Raw genomic sequence first — 18,000 nt, forward strand, 5'->3', positions numbered from 1 at the left:
GGCTCCCACGTAGTCGACCGCGGTTCAAGTCCCAGACCCGGTGGCTTAAACTCACGCCGGGCACGTGTGCGTGCGTGCCCAAGATCCCGAGAGGAGAATGGAAGAGAAGGGATTGCGGCATGGCCATCCCCCCTGGGAGAGGGGATTTCTCGCTTTCTATCTCTCTGTCTCTGTCTGTCTGGCAAGTGCACGCGCCCTATAGCAAAAAAAAAAACTCTCAAAAGAAAAAAAAAAGAGTATAAAGAAAAAGGGATTACAGTGTGGCCATCCCCTCAGGGGGTAATTTTTTTCCTTTCTGTTTCTCTGGAAAGTTCACATGCCCTAGAGCAAAAAAATTCTCAAAAAAAAAGCAAAACAACTCCACAAAACCTTATTTGTATTGTAAAGCCGTTTTGCAAAGCATATTAAACATGCATTTAGCTCCACACTATCATGTTTTCTATATGAATTTATTCAGCTACTCAGGAATTACTGAGTGCTTGCTGGGGATCAGGCACTGTTCTAAACACTGTGAATACCCTGATAATCCAACAAAATTTTTGCCCTCATGGAGCTTACATTCTAGTGGGAAGATACTGAAATAAAACAGTAGAAAACTGAATGTGTTATAAGTTTACTAGTGCTATGGAAAAACAAATGAAATAGAGTAAGTATCTAGGGAAGATCAGAGGCAGAAGAGGGCATGTTATGTTAATTGGAATGATCAAAAAACCTTACTGATAAGGTGTGAGTCTATCATAGCCTGAGGGGAGTGCAGGAGCAAGTTATGTAGATATGGGATGAGAAGGAGCATTGATTTAGGCAGTGATGTTAGCAAATTCTGAAGTGAGAATGTGGTGATCAGGTAAGAGAAAGAATCCTGGTGGAGGCTGAAGCCATAGAGGTAGCCCAGAAACCAGTTTCTAATAAGTCTAAGACAACCCTAGACAGAAGGTGTGAGCTAGAAGAGACACCAGCCAGCATTTATCTTGTATACAATGACCAGCAAGCATAAGGAAGAATGTTTAGCCAATTTATAGAGCAAAAAATAAAAACAAGGGATCAGCAGATGGCATAATGGCTACGTCGCTGGACTCCCCTGACCAGGGTTCGAGTCTCGGACCCAGTGGCTTAAACTCCCACAGATCCTGAGAGGAGAATGGAGGAGAAGGGATTGCGGCGTGGCCACCCCCCCGAAGGGGGGGGGTGATTTCTCGCTTTCTGTCTCTCTATCTCTGTCTTTCTGGCAAGCACACGTGCCCTATAGCAAAATCCTCCTCTCTAAAAAGAAAAAAATAAAATAACAAATAAAAACAAAGTTATCTTGTTTTTATTAACACAATTTATTACATGTCACACTGGTGAAAATAGAGGAAAATGGACTCTATCATATTCTGCTCATGAAGAGTATGCATTGGGACAATTATCTGAACAATACTTTGGTAGAAATTTTAAACATTAACGCTTTGAAAGAAAGGATGTATGTGTTTTTTTGGCCTCCTTTTTGCTGGCTAGGATGATAGTAATGGCAGGAGCGCTAGCAGCCATCTTGAACTAAGAAGTAAGCTTTGAAATAGACGGCGTACATTGCGGAGCATACATTGAGCTATATGGAAAAGTCAGCCTAGAGTGAGGACACCATGGAGGTCTCATTATAGCCTAGACTCTCCCCAGACTTTTAGACTCATGCTATTGATACCATTGGTTCTTTACACATGTATTACTCCCTTAATTTTTTTAAGCAAAATTTAAAATGGTAAAAAAAAAGTAATAAATATAAAACTTTATGAATATGTAGGCAAAGCTATGAACATTGTCAAGGAACACACAAATCTATAATTTGAAGATAATAAAATTTTACATAAATAATTAAAAAAATAAAAACCAAAGGGGAAAGTTCTCTAAATCAATGGATGTTCACTAAAGCTGCTAAATGCAAATTTATACATATTTAAAAATCAAAACCAGTGAACCCGTTTGTTTTTTTGTTTTTTTTTTTTTTTTTTTTGGAGAGGTTTTTCACTATAGGGCACGTGCGCTCACCAGACAGACAGAGGGACATAGAGACAGAAAGCGAGAAATCACCCCTCAGCGGGGATGGTCACGCCACAATCCCTTCTCCTCCATTCTCCTCTCGGGATCTTGGGCAAGCATGCATACACGCCCGGCATAACTTTTAAGCCGGGACGCAAACCGCGATCGACTACGTGGGAGTCCAGCGACATAGCCATTATGCTAACTGCTGGTTCCCTCTTTTCTTTTCTTTTTTAAATAATTACTTATTTGTTTTAATTTGATCAGAAACAGAGCAAGAGATGGAAAGTGAGAAAGCAAGCCACCATGTCTAGGACTCAAACTGCTGTCAACCATGTGGGAGTCCAGCACTCTTAACCACCACACCACCTGCTGGCCCCTCTCTTTTCTTTTTTTAACATACTTGGCAGTAATTAAAAAACTATTTAGAAAAAAATAACAAAATGCAATGTCTAGGAATATTCTTATCTAAAAATTTGAGGAAGCTTTAGAAAGAAAAATATTTTGATGTAAAGATAAAAAGTAATATGTGATTTGGGACCAGCAGATGGCATAATGGTTATGTTGCTAGACTCCCACAAGGCTGAGTGCAGATCGAGCCCCAGACCTGGAGGCTTGAGACTCACACCTGGCAATTGTGTGAGTGCCCAAAATCCGAAGAGGAGAAGGGATTGTGGAGTGGCCATCCCCTCTGGGGATAATTTCTTGCTTTCTGTCTCTCTGTCTCTCTGGGTAAGTGTATGTACCCTATAGCAAAAATCTGTCTTAAAAAAAAAGGATAATATGATTTAATAAATTCATAAATGGTGCTAGATAGCCAAATGTACATATTTAAATCCCTATTTATCTGAAAACTTATAAAATGCATAAGAGAACTAAGGGATGTTGAACATGGAAGATTAATGATGACTACCACACAATAATTAGCAATATGATATGGTATAAGCTCTGAAAGATAAATCGGATCATGCAACAGCTAGCATTTACAGTCAGTACAATAGCGGGCATGGCATCCATGTAGCAGTGTATCTCATCACTTCATACCATATTAGAGAAGTTAACCAATTTATTAAAATTGCCACCACTATTAATTCATAAATGTATGATTAAAAAGGAAGAGTCATTACACATTGGAGATACTAAGAAGATACAATGATTATCTTATTTTCTATTTTCTAGACGAAATTTCCATGTAGGTAGCAATTTTTGTTTCTTGTATCAGAGGAATAGCAGATTACCTGTTGTGTACTTACAACAACAAGGACCCAACTCCTTTATTTTTCTTGAAGCTGTTTTTTTAAAGTTTTTTTGTCTTAGGCCACATGCACTCACCAGAGAGAGACAGAGACAGCGACAGTGAGAGGAAAAGTGAGAAGTCACCCTACAAGGGGGATTATCATGTCACAGTCTCTTCTCCTACACTCTTGTCTCAGGATCTTGGGCATGCACACATGCACATGTGCCATGTGTGATATTCAAGCCATCATATCTGGGACTTGAACCGTGGTCAGCCATGTAGGAGTCCAGTGACATAATCACTATGCCATATGCTGATCCCGCCTTGAAGCTATTTTAAGTGGATTTTAATCCTTGCAGTCTGACTCACTAAAGTAAATATTAAAATCCAATATCCTTTTTATTGATCCTCCTAAAATAGCCCATAGCACATTCTAAATTCATATTAAAGACAATGTTACAATTAGAGGGACCAGCAGATGGCATAATGGTTATGTTGCTGGACTCCAATGTAGTCGACCACAGTTTGAGTCCCAGACCTAGCAGATTAAACTCACGTGTGTGTGTGTGTGCCCAAGATCCCAAGAGGAGAATGGAGGAGAAGGGATTGTGGCATGGCCAACCACCCTGGGGGCGATATCCCCTCCTGGGGAATGATTTCTCACTTTCTGTCTCTCTGTGTCGTGAACACATGCACCCTATAGCAAAAAAAAAAACAAAAACAAACAAAAAAAAAAAACACCAAAAAAAAAAATAAATAAAAAGACAATGTTACAATTAGAAAAAAGAAGTATGATTCCAAGTGCTTATCTTTGATAACTGCTAATTCATGAAAAAAATCAGTAAAATCCTCAACATAAAATTCAACAGAAAATAATTTAATGCAATTTTGAGAAGGGTAAATTAATGTATTTAGAGAAGGATAAAATATTTTTAAAACAATTATGAAATTATAGATAGTAATATAGTATTTATGCTTAAAAATATAGAAGAAAACCGAAAGGAATGTAATGGATTGTTTTCATTACTAAAAATTTGAATATTTCTACATGTGAGATAATACCACACACAAAATTTAATTTCAGACAACAATCTGAAAAATGTTTTCAAACCTGTGACCATGAGTTCGTATAATTATTAAATATAAATAATTTATACAAATTGGTAAGAAAAACCCATGTGAGTTTTGAAGTAAGATATAAAAACAATATGAATTAATAATTCTCAAAAAAAACTATCTAAAGTCTAAAGATGTTAATAATTAAAGGCCACTGAAGTTCATTATTTTTCACCTAATAAATTCATAACAGTTTAAAAAAGAGAGATTTCTCTTCCTGTCAGTAATTATTGTAGATTACTTGTATGACTATAATTTGGTATAAAATGTTGACAATAGTTTATCAAAAAGCATAAGCATTTACAATTGGTTCTAGTCATTTTTCTTTTTGGAATAGAGCATAAATAAATAATCTTATTTCTAGATAAAAGTAAAAGCATAAAAATATTCATTATCACAGGTATGGAAATAAGTATAAAAAACAATGACTTAAAAGTAGAGAAAAGTTAAATAGTACTGTGTATGCTGGATGGATATTATAAAATGAAAACTCATATTTAGGATTTGTTTTATTGCTATAGCAATAGTAATTTTATTTTACAACAAAATAAAATTTAAAAAATAACTGAATATGGGGAACCAGCAGTTAGCGTAATGGCTATGTCGCTGGACTCCCACATAGTCGACCATGGTTCACGTCCCGGACCCGGTGGCTTAAAACTCACACCGGGTGCGTGTGCGTGCGTGCCCAAGATCCCGAGAGGAGAATGGAGGAGAAGGGATTACGGCGTGACCATCCCCCCGGGGGGGTGATTTCTCACTTTCAGTCTTTCTGTCTCTCTCTGTCTGTCTGGCGAGCGCACGCGCCCTACAGTGAAAATCTCTCCCCCCCAAAAAAAAAATAAAAAATAAAAATAAATAACTGAATATGGGAACCAGCAGTTAGCGTAATGACTATGTCGCTGGACTCCCACATAGTTGACTGCGGTTCACGTCCCGGACCCAGTGGCTTAAAACTCACACCGGGCACGTGTGTGTGCATGCCCAAGATCCTGAGAGGAGAATGGAAGAGAAGGGACTGCGGCGTGACCATCCCCCCTGGGGGGCGATTTCTCGCTTTCTGTCTCTATGTCTCTCTGTCTGTCTGGCGAGTGCACGTGCCCTATAGCGAAAACCTCTCCAAATAAATAAATAAATAACTGAATATATGAAATAAATGAGCTATGTAAAAATAAGTTGAGAATTCCTAAAAGATTAGCAATAGCACTTTTTCATCAAGCACTTTTTATAAGTTGTTTATACTTAAAATTTTTTCCTACAATGAACATGACTTACTTTTATGATAAGATGAGTAAACAAGCATTTTTTAAAGAGAATTTATTTAACATTACTTCATCAATAAATTCACAGTAATTTTAGTCTTGTATGTGGAGGGTACACAGTTATGAAATGGGCATCAAAACATTCTTGATCAAAAAGTGACATCTTAAAATAGACTTATAGAGATCCTAATAGCTGCATTTTTCTAGGAAAAAAATAGAAGAGAACATGAGTAATTAGGGAATTAAATGCAATCCCTACCATGAGACAATTGCTGTGCAAAAAGACCATCTTCCCCTTCAGGAAGCTTCTTATGAAGGCCTCATTGCCTCAGCACAGAGCCAGTCCACTGAGATGGTGGCATAGGCAGGCTCCATCACGAACCAGAAAGGATGTTACTCAGCAAAACTGCCTTTCTGGTGAAGAGGTCCAACACCAACAAAACATAACATTTCCAATTATTTTATTGTGTACATGCATCAGAACTGAATATTCTCCGCTCACAGAGTAGGTCTGTAAGAGAAATTAGAACAGATGGTTTTTCTAACGGCCACCACTGAATCATTCCTTATGCAGCTATTATACTATGACTTAAAGAAAACTTAACCCAGGGTTCCTCTGAGGGTTTTTTTTTTTTTTTTTTTTTTTTTATTATCATCATAATCTTCTTTATATTACATTGGAGAGGGTCTTTTTTAAAAAAGGCAAGGATGTCATTTTAAAATGAAAAAGAAAAGGTAGATAATGACCCTCAGTGACTGATGGGCAGCTGGCATTCCATTGTTTCCCATTCTATCCAGATGTTCTATGCAGACCCTGAGCAGGGAGCACCCAAGTCTATTCTAGTCCTAACGCACATTTATTTACCTGAAATGTTTCTTGTGAGTTTTAAATCCCAGGGAAAAGGTAGAACTTGCGTGTTAGGGATACTCTTCCCTAGTGGGCATCTGGGTCTGTTCATCTGGAATCTCAAATGAATGTTGAACCTAAAGCAGGAAAGAAAGCCCTTAGAGATTTTCTGAAAGGAAAATCTGGATGCCTCTGTCAGGAAATGAGAAAATTCACAGAATATATGCATCAAGGTTGTGGCTTGGTAATACAAAGAAGACTATGTTTTTAGCCTTTCCTTGAATACAGTGCATACACAAATGAATTTAAGCTCAAAAACAATTCTCTGGTAAATAAAGTTAACATAATCAGGGGGTACTAAAAAAAAAAATCCCACACTGGTTCTATGCAGTATTTCAAACACTTTCTCTTTATATATATTTGGAATATAGAAAGAAGTGCTAAGATGACAAGAGCTTTAGGATTCCCATAAAGGTTTTGCAAATGTCTCTATGAGGTTGCTAAGATATTAAAATTAATAATAAAACAATACGCCTACCTTTTGAAAAATGTCTTCTAAATGGTGAGAACATGAATATTCTTTGAAAGTCTTGATAAGTTGAGAAATGAAGCGAGAACCATTTGTACCAAGTCTCCAAGAAACATTATCTGAAAACAAAAGGCATCGAAATTTGGGGGGATTCAACTTTGTTTAAATGTAGAAGACTCTTGGAGCAATAGCTTCTGGATAAACCTGATTTTGGTATTTTGGAGAAGAGTGGGAGGCCAATGAAGGTAGAGATGTAATCTCAGAGTCTATGGTGGGCCCAGAGAAAATTGTCAAAGGCTGTCAACCATAAACCTCCATGGACTTTTTTGTTGTTGTTTGAGATATTTTGCTAGAGGGCACATGTGCCTGCTGGAGAGACAAAGAGAGGCAGAGAGACAGAAAGCAAGAAATCACCCCCCAGAGGGATGGCCATTCTGTAGTCTTCTCCGCCATTCTCCTCTCAGGATCTTGGGTATGCACACACGTGTGCCTGGCATAAGTTTCAAGCTGTTGGGTCTGGAACTTGAACCACGGTTGACTTCTTGAGAGTCCAGCAATGTACGCCATCTGCTTGTCCCATCCTCCATTGTTTTTTAGCAGGCAAGGGACAAACATATGGCTGCTAGGATTGGGAGTAGTGGCCAAGAGCCTAAGTTCTTTTAGGACTAAATGTATAATATATATATATATTTTAAAAATCCAACTTTTAGTACTTCCTGATTCTGAGCATCTTTTCAATCCATACTTTTTCATACTATCACTTTTTGCACTTACTGTAATATATAAAAATGTGAATGATCACTTCTTTTTACCATTCCATTGTGACTGAGTCTGTTTAGCATATAAATAATGTAAAATTTCTCTAATTATTACTTTACCTGTAGCTAGCTTCCTGTTTTTTCTTTGTTTTTACAAATGTTTCAAATTTATCTGCACATACCATTATTCATTCCATTTCCTCATATCCTGACCATACCTGTCTAGTTTCTCATGCTTTTCTCAGTTGCTAGATGATTTTGTAATTTTTAGGGTATTAAATGTCCTTAGGCATGCATCTCCCCAAGTTCTTTCTCTAATGCAGATCTCTATTCTGACTTATGCAACTGTACAACTCTCTGCTGTTTATCTTGAAGTACAATAAAGACATACATGAATCTTCTTGTAGGAGTCCCATGTGAATGAATGCGCCACAATCATCTACTTTCACACTTAAGAAACTCTGTCATCTCTTTTTGTTCATCTGCCATATCCACTGCACCGCCAGATCATAATAATTTTATGTACAAAATATTGCTTGGTTTCAACAATTTAACCTCATTGAAAGACTGTCATCACCTATGACATGGAATATTACAAGAGCACCTTGACCTGTCTCTCTCTCTTTTCACTCTTGCTGTATCCACAAAACCCTCAGAGTCATTTAAAAATGAAAGCTTTAGCATTTCATTGCTTAAATCATACTAAAATTTCTTGTTGCTATTAGGATGAGTTATTATATAAGATCTCAAATCTCCTGACCTATACACCTCCCCCTTCCTGCCTCCTTCCTAGCACTCTCCCCTAGCTCTGAACTCCACCTACCCTGACTCTGTCTTCCAAACTTCTTTGTTCTTAGGTCCTTCACACACACCACTTTCCCTGTCTACAATGTTCCTTTCTTACCCTTTGCATGGTTAATTCAAGTGCATTTTTTTTTTAACGATACTTGTGGGGACCAGCAGATGTAATCATGTAAATGATTACATTGCTGGACTCCCAGCAGCTTAAAACTCACACCAGGAGCATGTGCGTGTGTTCCCAAAAACGCTGAGAGGAAAATGGAGAAGGGATTGTGGTGTAGCCATCCTCCCCAGGGGGTGATTTCTCACATTCTGTCTGTCTCTCTGGTGAGCATATGTGCCCTATGGCAAAAATCTCTCTCTAAATAATAATAATACTTGTCAAAGTTGACCATTTTTTTTTCTTTTTGGGGGCCTGTATTTGTCCTCTAACTAATTTCTAACTCACTGGCCTTTCAATAGTCTCTATTGGGTTCAGTAACCATTTATTCTCCTCTTTCCCCATCTTCCTTCTTCTTGTTTTTGTTTTTACTATAGGAAACATGAGTTCACCACAGAGAGAGAAAGAGATAGATACACACACATACACAGGGAGAGAGAGAGAAACTGAAAAGTTACCCTAGGGGGCATGGCCACACCACCATCTCTTCTTGTCCAGTCTACTCTTGGGATTTGGGGGCATGCACCTATACATGCCTGGCATGATTTTCTAGTCACTAGGTCTGCAACTAAAACCATGCAGCCTGTCATGTGGGTTCCAGTGGCTTAACCTTCACACCACCTGCTGGCCCCCATTTTTTCTTTAATTGTGCATTTTGTGTCCTGTGCCTAGCCCAGTTGTAGAATCCAGTTGCCATGTACAAAAAAAGCAAATATGATAATTTTGCTTAGTAGACTATATTTCCTTAACTAAATTAAATCAGTCTTTCAGAGTATTAGGCCCTATGTGCCTTTATAACTTCCTTTAACAATTAAAGTGTAGAACTCTTCATTCAAATGAAATCTTATTAAAAACTCCACTATATGAAATTAATAGATGTATAGGTATTCAAGTGTTGGGGTAGAGATTGCCTTCATGGTCTTTTCCTGTTCTCCAGGCTAGACTAGGAGGGTCCTATTTCCCTTCTTATTCACATGTGGCTATGTACTGACAGTACTGGATTACCTCAAAGCTTTATGGAAAGGCATAATATCGGGCCGCACCCCAAGCCTATTGAATCAGAATTCTACATTTTAACAAGCTCCCCAAGGTTACCCTGTGTTCATTAAAGTTTGCAATCACGACAGTAGAACACTTAGAATTGTACAAATTAGATTTCTAAAATCGCCCTTGTTTTCTAAGTCATTTCTAGAACAACATTGTTGGATACCCCTTAAAAAGATTTTCTACAGGTTTGACCACAAGTGATCAAGAATGTTCTCTATTTACACTTTCTACCATGACTTTCCTGCCAAAGAAGAATTTTTATTAACGAGCTGAATTATCTGGAAGGCAGATACTTAAAAGTTAACCGATTTTATAATAGTAGTTCCCAGTAGCAAGGCAAAAGATAATAAAATGTGTGGAGCTGGTATAATAGTCTCGTTGGTTGGCTGGTGTAATTGTTAGTAGGTGATCAGCGTGGACAAATTGTGAGCCGATACTGAATTTCTGTGCCATTGCTGCATTTGACACACCAAACCAAACAAAAGCCTCTTCACTGAGTTGAAGAGTGTTTCATGTCTGGATCCTCACCAAAGTTCTATTTACTTCTAAAGTTTCCCAGCAAATAAAGATCTCTAGGTCTTTAATATTAATTTTCAGTATATTAAATCTTTCTGCCCCCTAAAATATCCCATTAATTAAGGAAGAAATGTTTTTCTCTTTGATAAGATATTATCACAGCCAAGACTGTTACCTAGAAATGAATAGGAGATTTAGAAATTCTCATAGAAACACTTACGTGGGGTGGAAGATTTGAAAGCAATGAAGTCCCTCTCCACATGGGCCTTTGTCACAGCATCATTATAGACATAACACTGCAAGGACTGGTCAAGTGCATCTGCCATGACTACTCCATCAGTGGTTGTCCAAACACTCCCAGAACCTTCTGGAAAAGACATCATGTCTTATGAAAGATGTGATATTTACACATACATCAGACACAATGTCTCTTCTCCCATTATACCCTTACTCTAGTACAATTCATTATGGCTGTTATTAAAATGCAAGTATTGGGCCAGCCAAATGGCATAGTGACTAAGGTGATAGGATCCCACATGGCCAACTGTTTAGTTCAAGTCCATGATTGGGCAACTTGAAAAACATGCCAGGCATATGTGCATCTGTGCTCATAATTCTGAGATGAGAATGGAGGAGGAGGAACTGCGGTATGGTCATTCACCCTGGGCAGGGCTTTCTCACTTTTCTTCTCTGTCTCTGTCTCTCTCCAGCAAGTTAAATGAAATGTATATTAGCATTAGAATAACTATTGAATTGTTGGAAAGGCATGACATATTTTTCAGGGTTTTCCTATGCAAAAATGGTCATATTTTCTGATGACTCAATATATCACTGGCTGAGACCAACGCAGAGCTGACATAAGTGTAGAGTATAACCCTGTTGGGAAACTAATCCCAAGTAATCAAGTCATTTCTCATTATTTAAAGCCATTTATTCTCCATTAATAAATCATACAGACTTAATACAATTTCCTTCTGGACTGAGCACTGAGTAGTATTCAAATGTCTCTCACTCATTCCTGGTACAATGAAGGTTAGATCAGGTTTATAGAAAAAAGTGAGTGGCCATTCCCCAGGGCCCCAGACTTACTGCCACGGCAGGCCTGCATGATGATGACCTTGGGTTTGTCTTTCAGATTCCGGCAGTTACGGTTGTTGAAAATTTTGAAGATGGTGTCATCATGAAGAATATCTGGGTCTTTATTTCTGTGCTTCGTCCCACAGATTCCACCCAGGATTCCGTGTGACATAAATACCAGGAATGTGCTGTCTGAGGATTGGTGCTCTTGCCGAGCAGCAAAGCACCTTAGCTCTGTTTCCATGTCCTAAAAGAAACTCCATAGTCACCGTGGAGAAACTCAATAGGAGTTCTAACTCAAATATGAGATGAGGTTCACAAGATGAGCAGGCACTAAGGAATCAGGTGATTTGGACAGAATAGAATTGTAAGCGAAATCATATTCTGATAGAGAACCAGGACATTTAAATGCATAGAATACTAAAATTAATAAAGTTTTTATATAACATCAGAGAGCACAAAGGTTTTCAACCAACCTCTGATTTCTGACAGTGCTAGGAAATGGAGTAGAATGAGAGCCAAGTGACATGACAAGTCTCCAACAGGAACATTTTCTTTGATTTGTTTTACAATAGGAATTCCTATACGTTTTTATTTAAAAAGAAAGATAGGAGAGATTGAGATTGAAAGAGACATCTCTATTGACGATTATTAGGTCATCATAAAAGTCATGAGTATTTTTCTGTGTTTTTCTGTTCATAAATGTGTCATGACTTTTCTGATGACCCAATAGAGATACCAAATTCCTTTACCATGGAATAGCAGAAAATGACATTTAAAATGTTTAATGTCATTCAGGGTATTTTTGACAGTGCCTAAACCAGAGCTTCTTTCATGTGTAGGTGAATTTTATTTATTTATTTTTGTACCAATAACTGTCTTTACACTTAGACATATAATATTGACATTATAAAAGTCACAAGTTCCTTCTCTTGTTATCAGGCATATTCAGGGCCCAGAGCTTGTGTCTTTCTCAGACCATCAAGTAATAGATGTCTCTTATATCGAAAACTTCAGAAAAACTGAGCAGCTTTAGTGAATACTATTACATAGAACTTCTATAAATCTTTGCTGTGAGACTGCATCAAAAAGCCTAAAATCCAAGGTATCCTATTTTTGAGCAAATATAATCCCTGTGATATTATATATTTGTCCTTGCTACTGTCAGGAAGAAGGTAAAACTGCTGAATAAGAAAGAGGCTCATAGGTGGTGTGGTGGTTAAGGCACAGAACTCCCACATGGTCCACCAGAGTTGGAGTCCTGGGACTGTAGGCTTGAGAATCACACTAGGTGCACGAGCATGCAAAAGAAGGAGAATGCTTGAGAAGGGACTGTGGTGTGACCTTCCTCCCTGGGGGAAAGTGAGTGATTTCTCACTTTCCTCTTACTTTCTAATTTTGTTTCTCTCTCTCTGGCAAGTGCACATGCCCAAATACAAAAACCGAAAAAAAAAAAAATTGATGAGGGAGGGAAGCTTGTCCCACTCTTTGGCGCTTACCTGAGCTGTGAGGTTCTTTTTTACAACCACCAAGTATCCGAGGTTTTTAAGTAGATTTTGCATCCTCAGAAGGTCAACTTCACAACCATATCGATCAGAAAGATATTTGAATTCTTTGTTGCAGATGATTAGGGCCAGGCGTGTTCGGCCCTCACTCTCCATCACTGGGTAAATCTACAATAAACACACACTGAATAATTTGCCCCAGGCCTCCTTCCTTTTCCCTCTAAAGTCTTGAAAACCAAAAAATAAATAAATAAAGACACTTTAATTATTATACAGTGGGTGAATAAAGAAGCTTGGAAATGGAAATATACCCTCATGAAGAAACAGAAAGGACTCAAGACTAAAAAACTGGTATTGATTATGAGTGATCACTCTAGGAAGATGGCTTTGGTGAGTTGGAAGAGAGGAGTTTGGAGAGTATTCCAGGATGGGATGAAAGAAAACGGAAATATAAAGTGAAAACCAGTAAATCAGATAACATCCAATGCCCTTTGTCCTCATCTCAAGGCATTTACAAGGAGAACTAAAACATCCCAGTAAGGCCTCATTGTCTTGTCTGAATGGTCAGTCTTGTGTCTCTCTGTCCCAAAGCATATTACCTCATCTGCCATTTTTGATGTCAGTTCCTTGAAATGATCACGAGAGCAAAGCTTCAGTGTTTCATCGTGTTGGTCACCCTGGGTTTCCTGAGGATCTAAAAGAGAGGGGGAAAAAAATTCCTATTAAGTAGTAACATCAGCCTTGCAATTATGCAGATCTTTTGCCTGTACTCTCATTCTTATTTATTTATTTATTTACAGTCATTCACTGTACATCAATACAGCATCCAAAATGAGATTTTTCCATCCCAAATACATGGTATATTGGCTCAATCAAGGCTATTACCATACATGTTATCATCAACAAATAATTTTCTATTTCTTGTTTCTTATATATTTAACTGGGTTTTTTTTTTTTTTTTGAGAGGTTTTTGCTATAGGGCATGTGCGTTTCCCACACAGAGAGAGACAGAGAGACAGAAAGTGAGATATCACCCCCCGGGGGATGGCCACGCTACAATCCTCTCTCCTCCTTTCTCCTCTCGGGATCTTGGGTACACACACACACACGACCAGCATGAGATTTAAGCCACCAGGTCCGGGACTCGAACTGTGGTTGACTACATGGGAGTCCAGCGATATTGCCATTACGCTAACTGCTGGTCTCCCCTTTTGCTGTTTTGTTTTTTCTCCCCTTGATTTCCTATCTCTCAGTCTCTGCCAATTCCCCTCCTTCTCCAACACTACCTCTGATATGTACAGTTGTTTTCCATGCCTCTTTCTTTCACATTTTATTGATTCAGTAAAGATCTTAATTTAAAAACTTTCAATAGCAAGCACAGCTGATCTGTATATATCTATGAATGCATGTCTGATTTTAGGCATAAATCTCAGTGAGCAAAGTGAAGATACTATAAAGTAGCACCTTGTTGGGGCTATCTAGCTCACTGCAGTCATTAATAGATATTAATAGGTATTTTTTCCATGCATTTTTTTATTTCAAGAGAAACAGTTTTAGTTTTAATAGACCAAATTTTTAAAATGTTAAGAGAAATTTGCTTAAAACTTAAAGCCAGGGAAAAGGTTAGAATTCAGTTCAAATAGTGAATTCTATTCTTATGGGTAGATGGACCTGTTAGCAGTTCAAGAAAAGACAAAAATCCTTAAACACAGAAATCAAAGCATCGAAGAAAATCAGTAATGTTTGAGTTTAAAGTAAAAAAAAAAAAAAATCTGTTTCACTAGTTCAGACTCAGTAATTAATCTCTCTCCTATTGAATTTACAGTGTTACTGTGGTCTGATATTTCCATTTAAACTCTGGAAGTTAACATTCAACTCCAGACTTGTCCCTACCATTAGGATGGCTATTCTCTTGGTTGTTTTAGTACTCTTATTTCTGCATGTCCTACTTTAGTTTTCCTGGTATAGCACTCCCTTCAGTACTTCATGAAGAGCTGGTCTAGTATTGATAAATTCTTTCAGGTTTTGTTTATCTGAGAATGATTTTGTCTTTTTTTCTCATATGAAAGATAACCTTGCTAGATTTAGTATTCTTGGTTGAAATTGTTTTTCACACTTAACACTTTGAATATACTTTCCCATTCTTTCCTTGCACACATTTTTTCTGATGAAAGGTCTGATATTAGTCTTATGTGATATCTTTTGAAAGTAACTTGATGTTTCTCTCTTGCCAAATGTAGTATCTTGTCTCTGTCTGTGATTTTGGTTAATCTGGTTATGATGTGCCTGGGGAAAGATCTTCTTAGGTTGATTCTATGTGGGGTCCTTTGTATTTCTTGGATCTGGATATTTGAGTGCCTCTATTGGTTTGAAAAGTTTTCTTCCAAGATTTCATGGAATAGGTTATCAATGCCCTTATTAGTTTCTTCACCTTACCTTCTGGAATACTGATAATACAGATGTTTGGGCATTTAATGGTATCTAGTATTACTCGTATGTTATTCTTATTTTTTTGTTGTTGTTGCTTATTTGCTCAGTCTTTTTGGTGAATTTTTCTAGGTCAGAGGTTTATCTTCTACATCTGAGATTCGATCTTCTGCATGATTTAATCTGCTTTTGATATTTTCAAGGGAAGTTTTGATTTCCTGTATTACAGCCTTCATCTCTAACAATTCCATTTGATTCTTTTTTTATGATGTGTATCTAATCTTTCAGATTGTGCAAGAACTTCCTCACCTCCTGGAACTCAGTATCTCTTTTCTCCTGCATCTTCTGGAGTTCATTGTCTCTCTTCTCTTGCATCTCTGTTAGCTTTGTCACTATGAATATTTTAAATTCTTTATCTGACATTTCCATGAGTTCCCTTGTATTTTCTGGCTCCTGGCTAGATCGGGGGTGGGGAGTGGGGGAAGAGGGGGGTAGGAGGGTGAAGTCTGGGCAGAGGGTCTTTGGTAGTCATAATCCCTGAATGGGGTCACTCAGAACTCAAATGTAGATGACTACTGATTGGCTTGTCCTGGCTCCTGCCTAGATGTGGGATAGCAGGAGGGTGATGACTGGCAGAGGGTCTTCAGTGGTTGTAATCGCCAAATGGGGCCACTCAGAACCCTGTACTCTCATTCTTCAGGAATGCTTTCTGACATTCCATTGAAAAGCTTATTAAACTTAACAAAAAAAAAAAAAGGAAAAACAATCATTTCATACATAAAATGTCTAGAACAAAAATCTGGAGTCCTCCCTCTTTTTCTGCTTCTTACTGGCCACTCTATGAATTTCTGTTTTTTTGTTGTTGTTGCCGCATTGATCAATCTTTTGGTATCAACTAACATTAGAGTCACATAAACAGTGAATGTGAGATTCAGAAGAAGCCTAATATTCATGTAACCTAGTCAAATCATTATTTATATACTCAAACTCTACCTTCAATATCCCTACTTTATTATTTTCACTCTCTGGAACAAGAAAGAATGGCAAAAACTTATCAGAGAAATGGAATTAATGTATACTTTTTTGGTTTCAAAACTTTGAAATTTTGAAATTCATGCATATTGATAATATGCATTTTTAAAAGAGTTATTTATTTATTTAATTCCATTTGTCATTATTATTATTTTTTAATTTGACCTGAGAGAGACATACACAGAGAGAAAGGATAGCAAAAAAGTAAGCCACCAGGTCTGAGACTTGAACCATGGTCAGCCATGTGGGAATCCAGCACCTAACCACTACGCCACCTCCTGGCCTGATAATATACATTTTCGATGAACTCTTTGAAGATTGCCTTATACCTACATTGACAGGAAGCACAATGTTCAAGGAATTCTTAAACATTTCTGTGTATCCTTAAGCATGTACCATTTAGGCATTGGTATGGATTTCTCACATCGTATCATACAGAGAACATCAAATTCCTTTTTCAATGAAGGCCCATGTATTCTTTAATAATTTTAATATATCTTGATAAGGCCATGCAGCCAACACAGACTGAACATAAAGGAGCTATATCTCATGCCTAAGCAAGGACTGGGCTGAGAAGAAACTGCAAAGCAAGACTGACAGTTATGGGCTCCAGTTTCTAACTGTGTTCTGCTATACTGGTCTGCACTCAATTTCTCTGCCATGAGCTTTACTGTTATTAAGGTACCCTGCAAGGGTAAAATAACACCCCCAGCCTTACTGCAACTTTACAATAAAGCCAATTAGTGATCCTGAACAAATGCAGTTTCCTAAGGTGATGGTGGGGATCAGGGAATTTGAGACTCCCCCACCTGCCTGTGTTAGGCCGAATTAGCATATGTTAGGTTAAGTTAGTATAAGCCAAATTAGCATACATAGCATATGAAGGCTAAGTTAGTTTAAGGCTAATTTTACATAAATACCCCTTGTAAAAGCTGTAGGCCAAATTAGATTATGTTAGACCAAGTTAACGTACCTACTGTCATGACAGGGACTCAAAGATAAAGCACAAGAATTCACTGATTAACAGACAAAAATTCAGCAAATAAAATACAGGGACCCGCGGGTTAATAGAAGAAGGACAGATCTGGCTAACAACGACATAATAAATAAACCTGAGGGCTCCAGGGGGAAAATGAACTATCTTAGCTGGGAGTTCTTATCTAGTTTGGGCAAGCAACAGATAGTCTTTAACTACAAAGAGTTTCTCATCTGCATGCTGTTAACTATGAAAAACTGCTAGTAAAACATCCTGTGCTGTCTCCTGAGCTACAAAACCCTCTCATCAAAAAAGGCCTGGTCTGGTAATCAAGATTTAAGAAGAAAACGCACTGGACAGATGGACTCCTTCGTCCTGAGGACTGTGTTTGACTTCACCTGATCAAACAGAACAGTGCATCATGTTTTCTGATTATTGTTTCCATACTTTGTATAGCCTATTTCTTAGAGTAAATCTTTTACTTCCCCCTCACCCTTTCTACTTCTGTAAAACATCCCTCAATAAATACGTATGTTTGATAGCCACTGGGGCTGCAGTCTTGAGCTGACTCTGACTAGTCAGCTGAGAACATGCTAAAGAGCGTTGAGGTTTCAGCCTGAATTTCTGCTCGCCCACATCGCCTTCCTGTGTACGAGCTTCAACCCATCCTGGTTGGAGCAGGGCCTCTGGCAATATC

General features: G+C 37.9%; 1 protein-coding gene across 1 annotated transcript in view; it reads right to left on the bottom strand.

Annotated features, from left to right (window-relative positions):
• Positions 1 to 5,682: 5,682 nt before the first annotated feature.
• Positions 5,683 to 18,000, bottom strand: part of LOC102489486 (caspase-12) — a 19,429-nt gene continuing 7,111 nt past the window's right edge. Inside the window, exons 6-12 of the mRNA XM_027772839.1 lie at positions 13,468 to 13,562; positions 12,863 to 13,036; positions 11,376 to 11,610; positions 10,507 to 10,653; positions 7,014 to 7,123; positions 6,494 to 6,612; positions 5,683 to 6,139 (exon numbers count right to left, since the gene is read on the bottom strand). Of these exons, the coding sequence (XP_027628640.1) occupies positions 6,547 to 6,612; positions 7,014 to 7,123; positions 10,507 to 10,653; positions 11,376 to 11,610; positions 12,863 to 13,036; positions 13,468 to 13,562 (827 nt within the window). The 3' untranslated portion in view covers positions 5,683 to 6,139; positions 6,494 to 6,546. The remainder of the gene's footprint in view (positions 6,140 to 6,493; positions 6,613 to 7,013; positions 7,124 to 10,506; positions 10,654 to 11,375; positions 11,611 to 12,862; positions 13,037 to 13,467; positions 13,563 to 18,000) is intronic.

Source organism: Tupaia chinensis, unplaced genomic scaffold (genome assembly GCF_000334495.1).
Source record: "Tupaia chinensis unplaced genomic scaffold, TupChi_1.0 Scaffold000311_2, whole genome shotgun sequence".
In the NCBI taxonomy this organism is placed as follows: domain Eukaryota; kingdom Metazoa; phylum Chordata; class Mammalia; order Scandentia; family Tupaiidae; genus Tupaia; species Tupaia belangeri.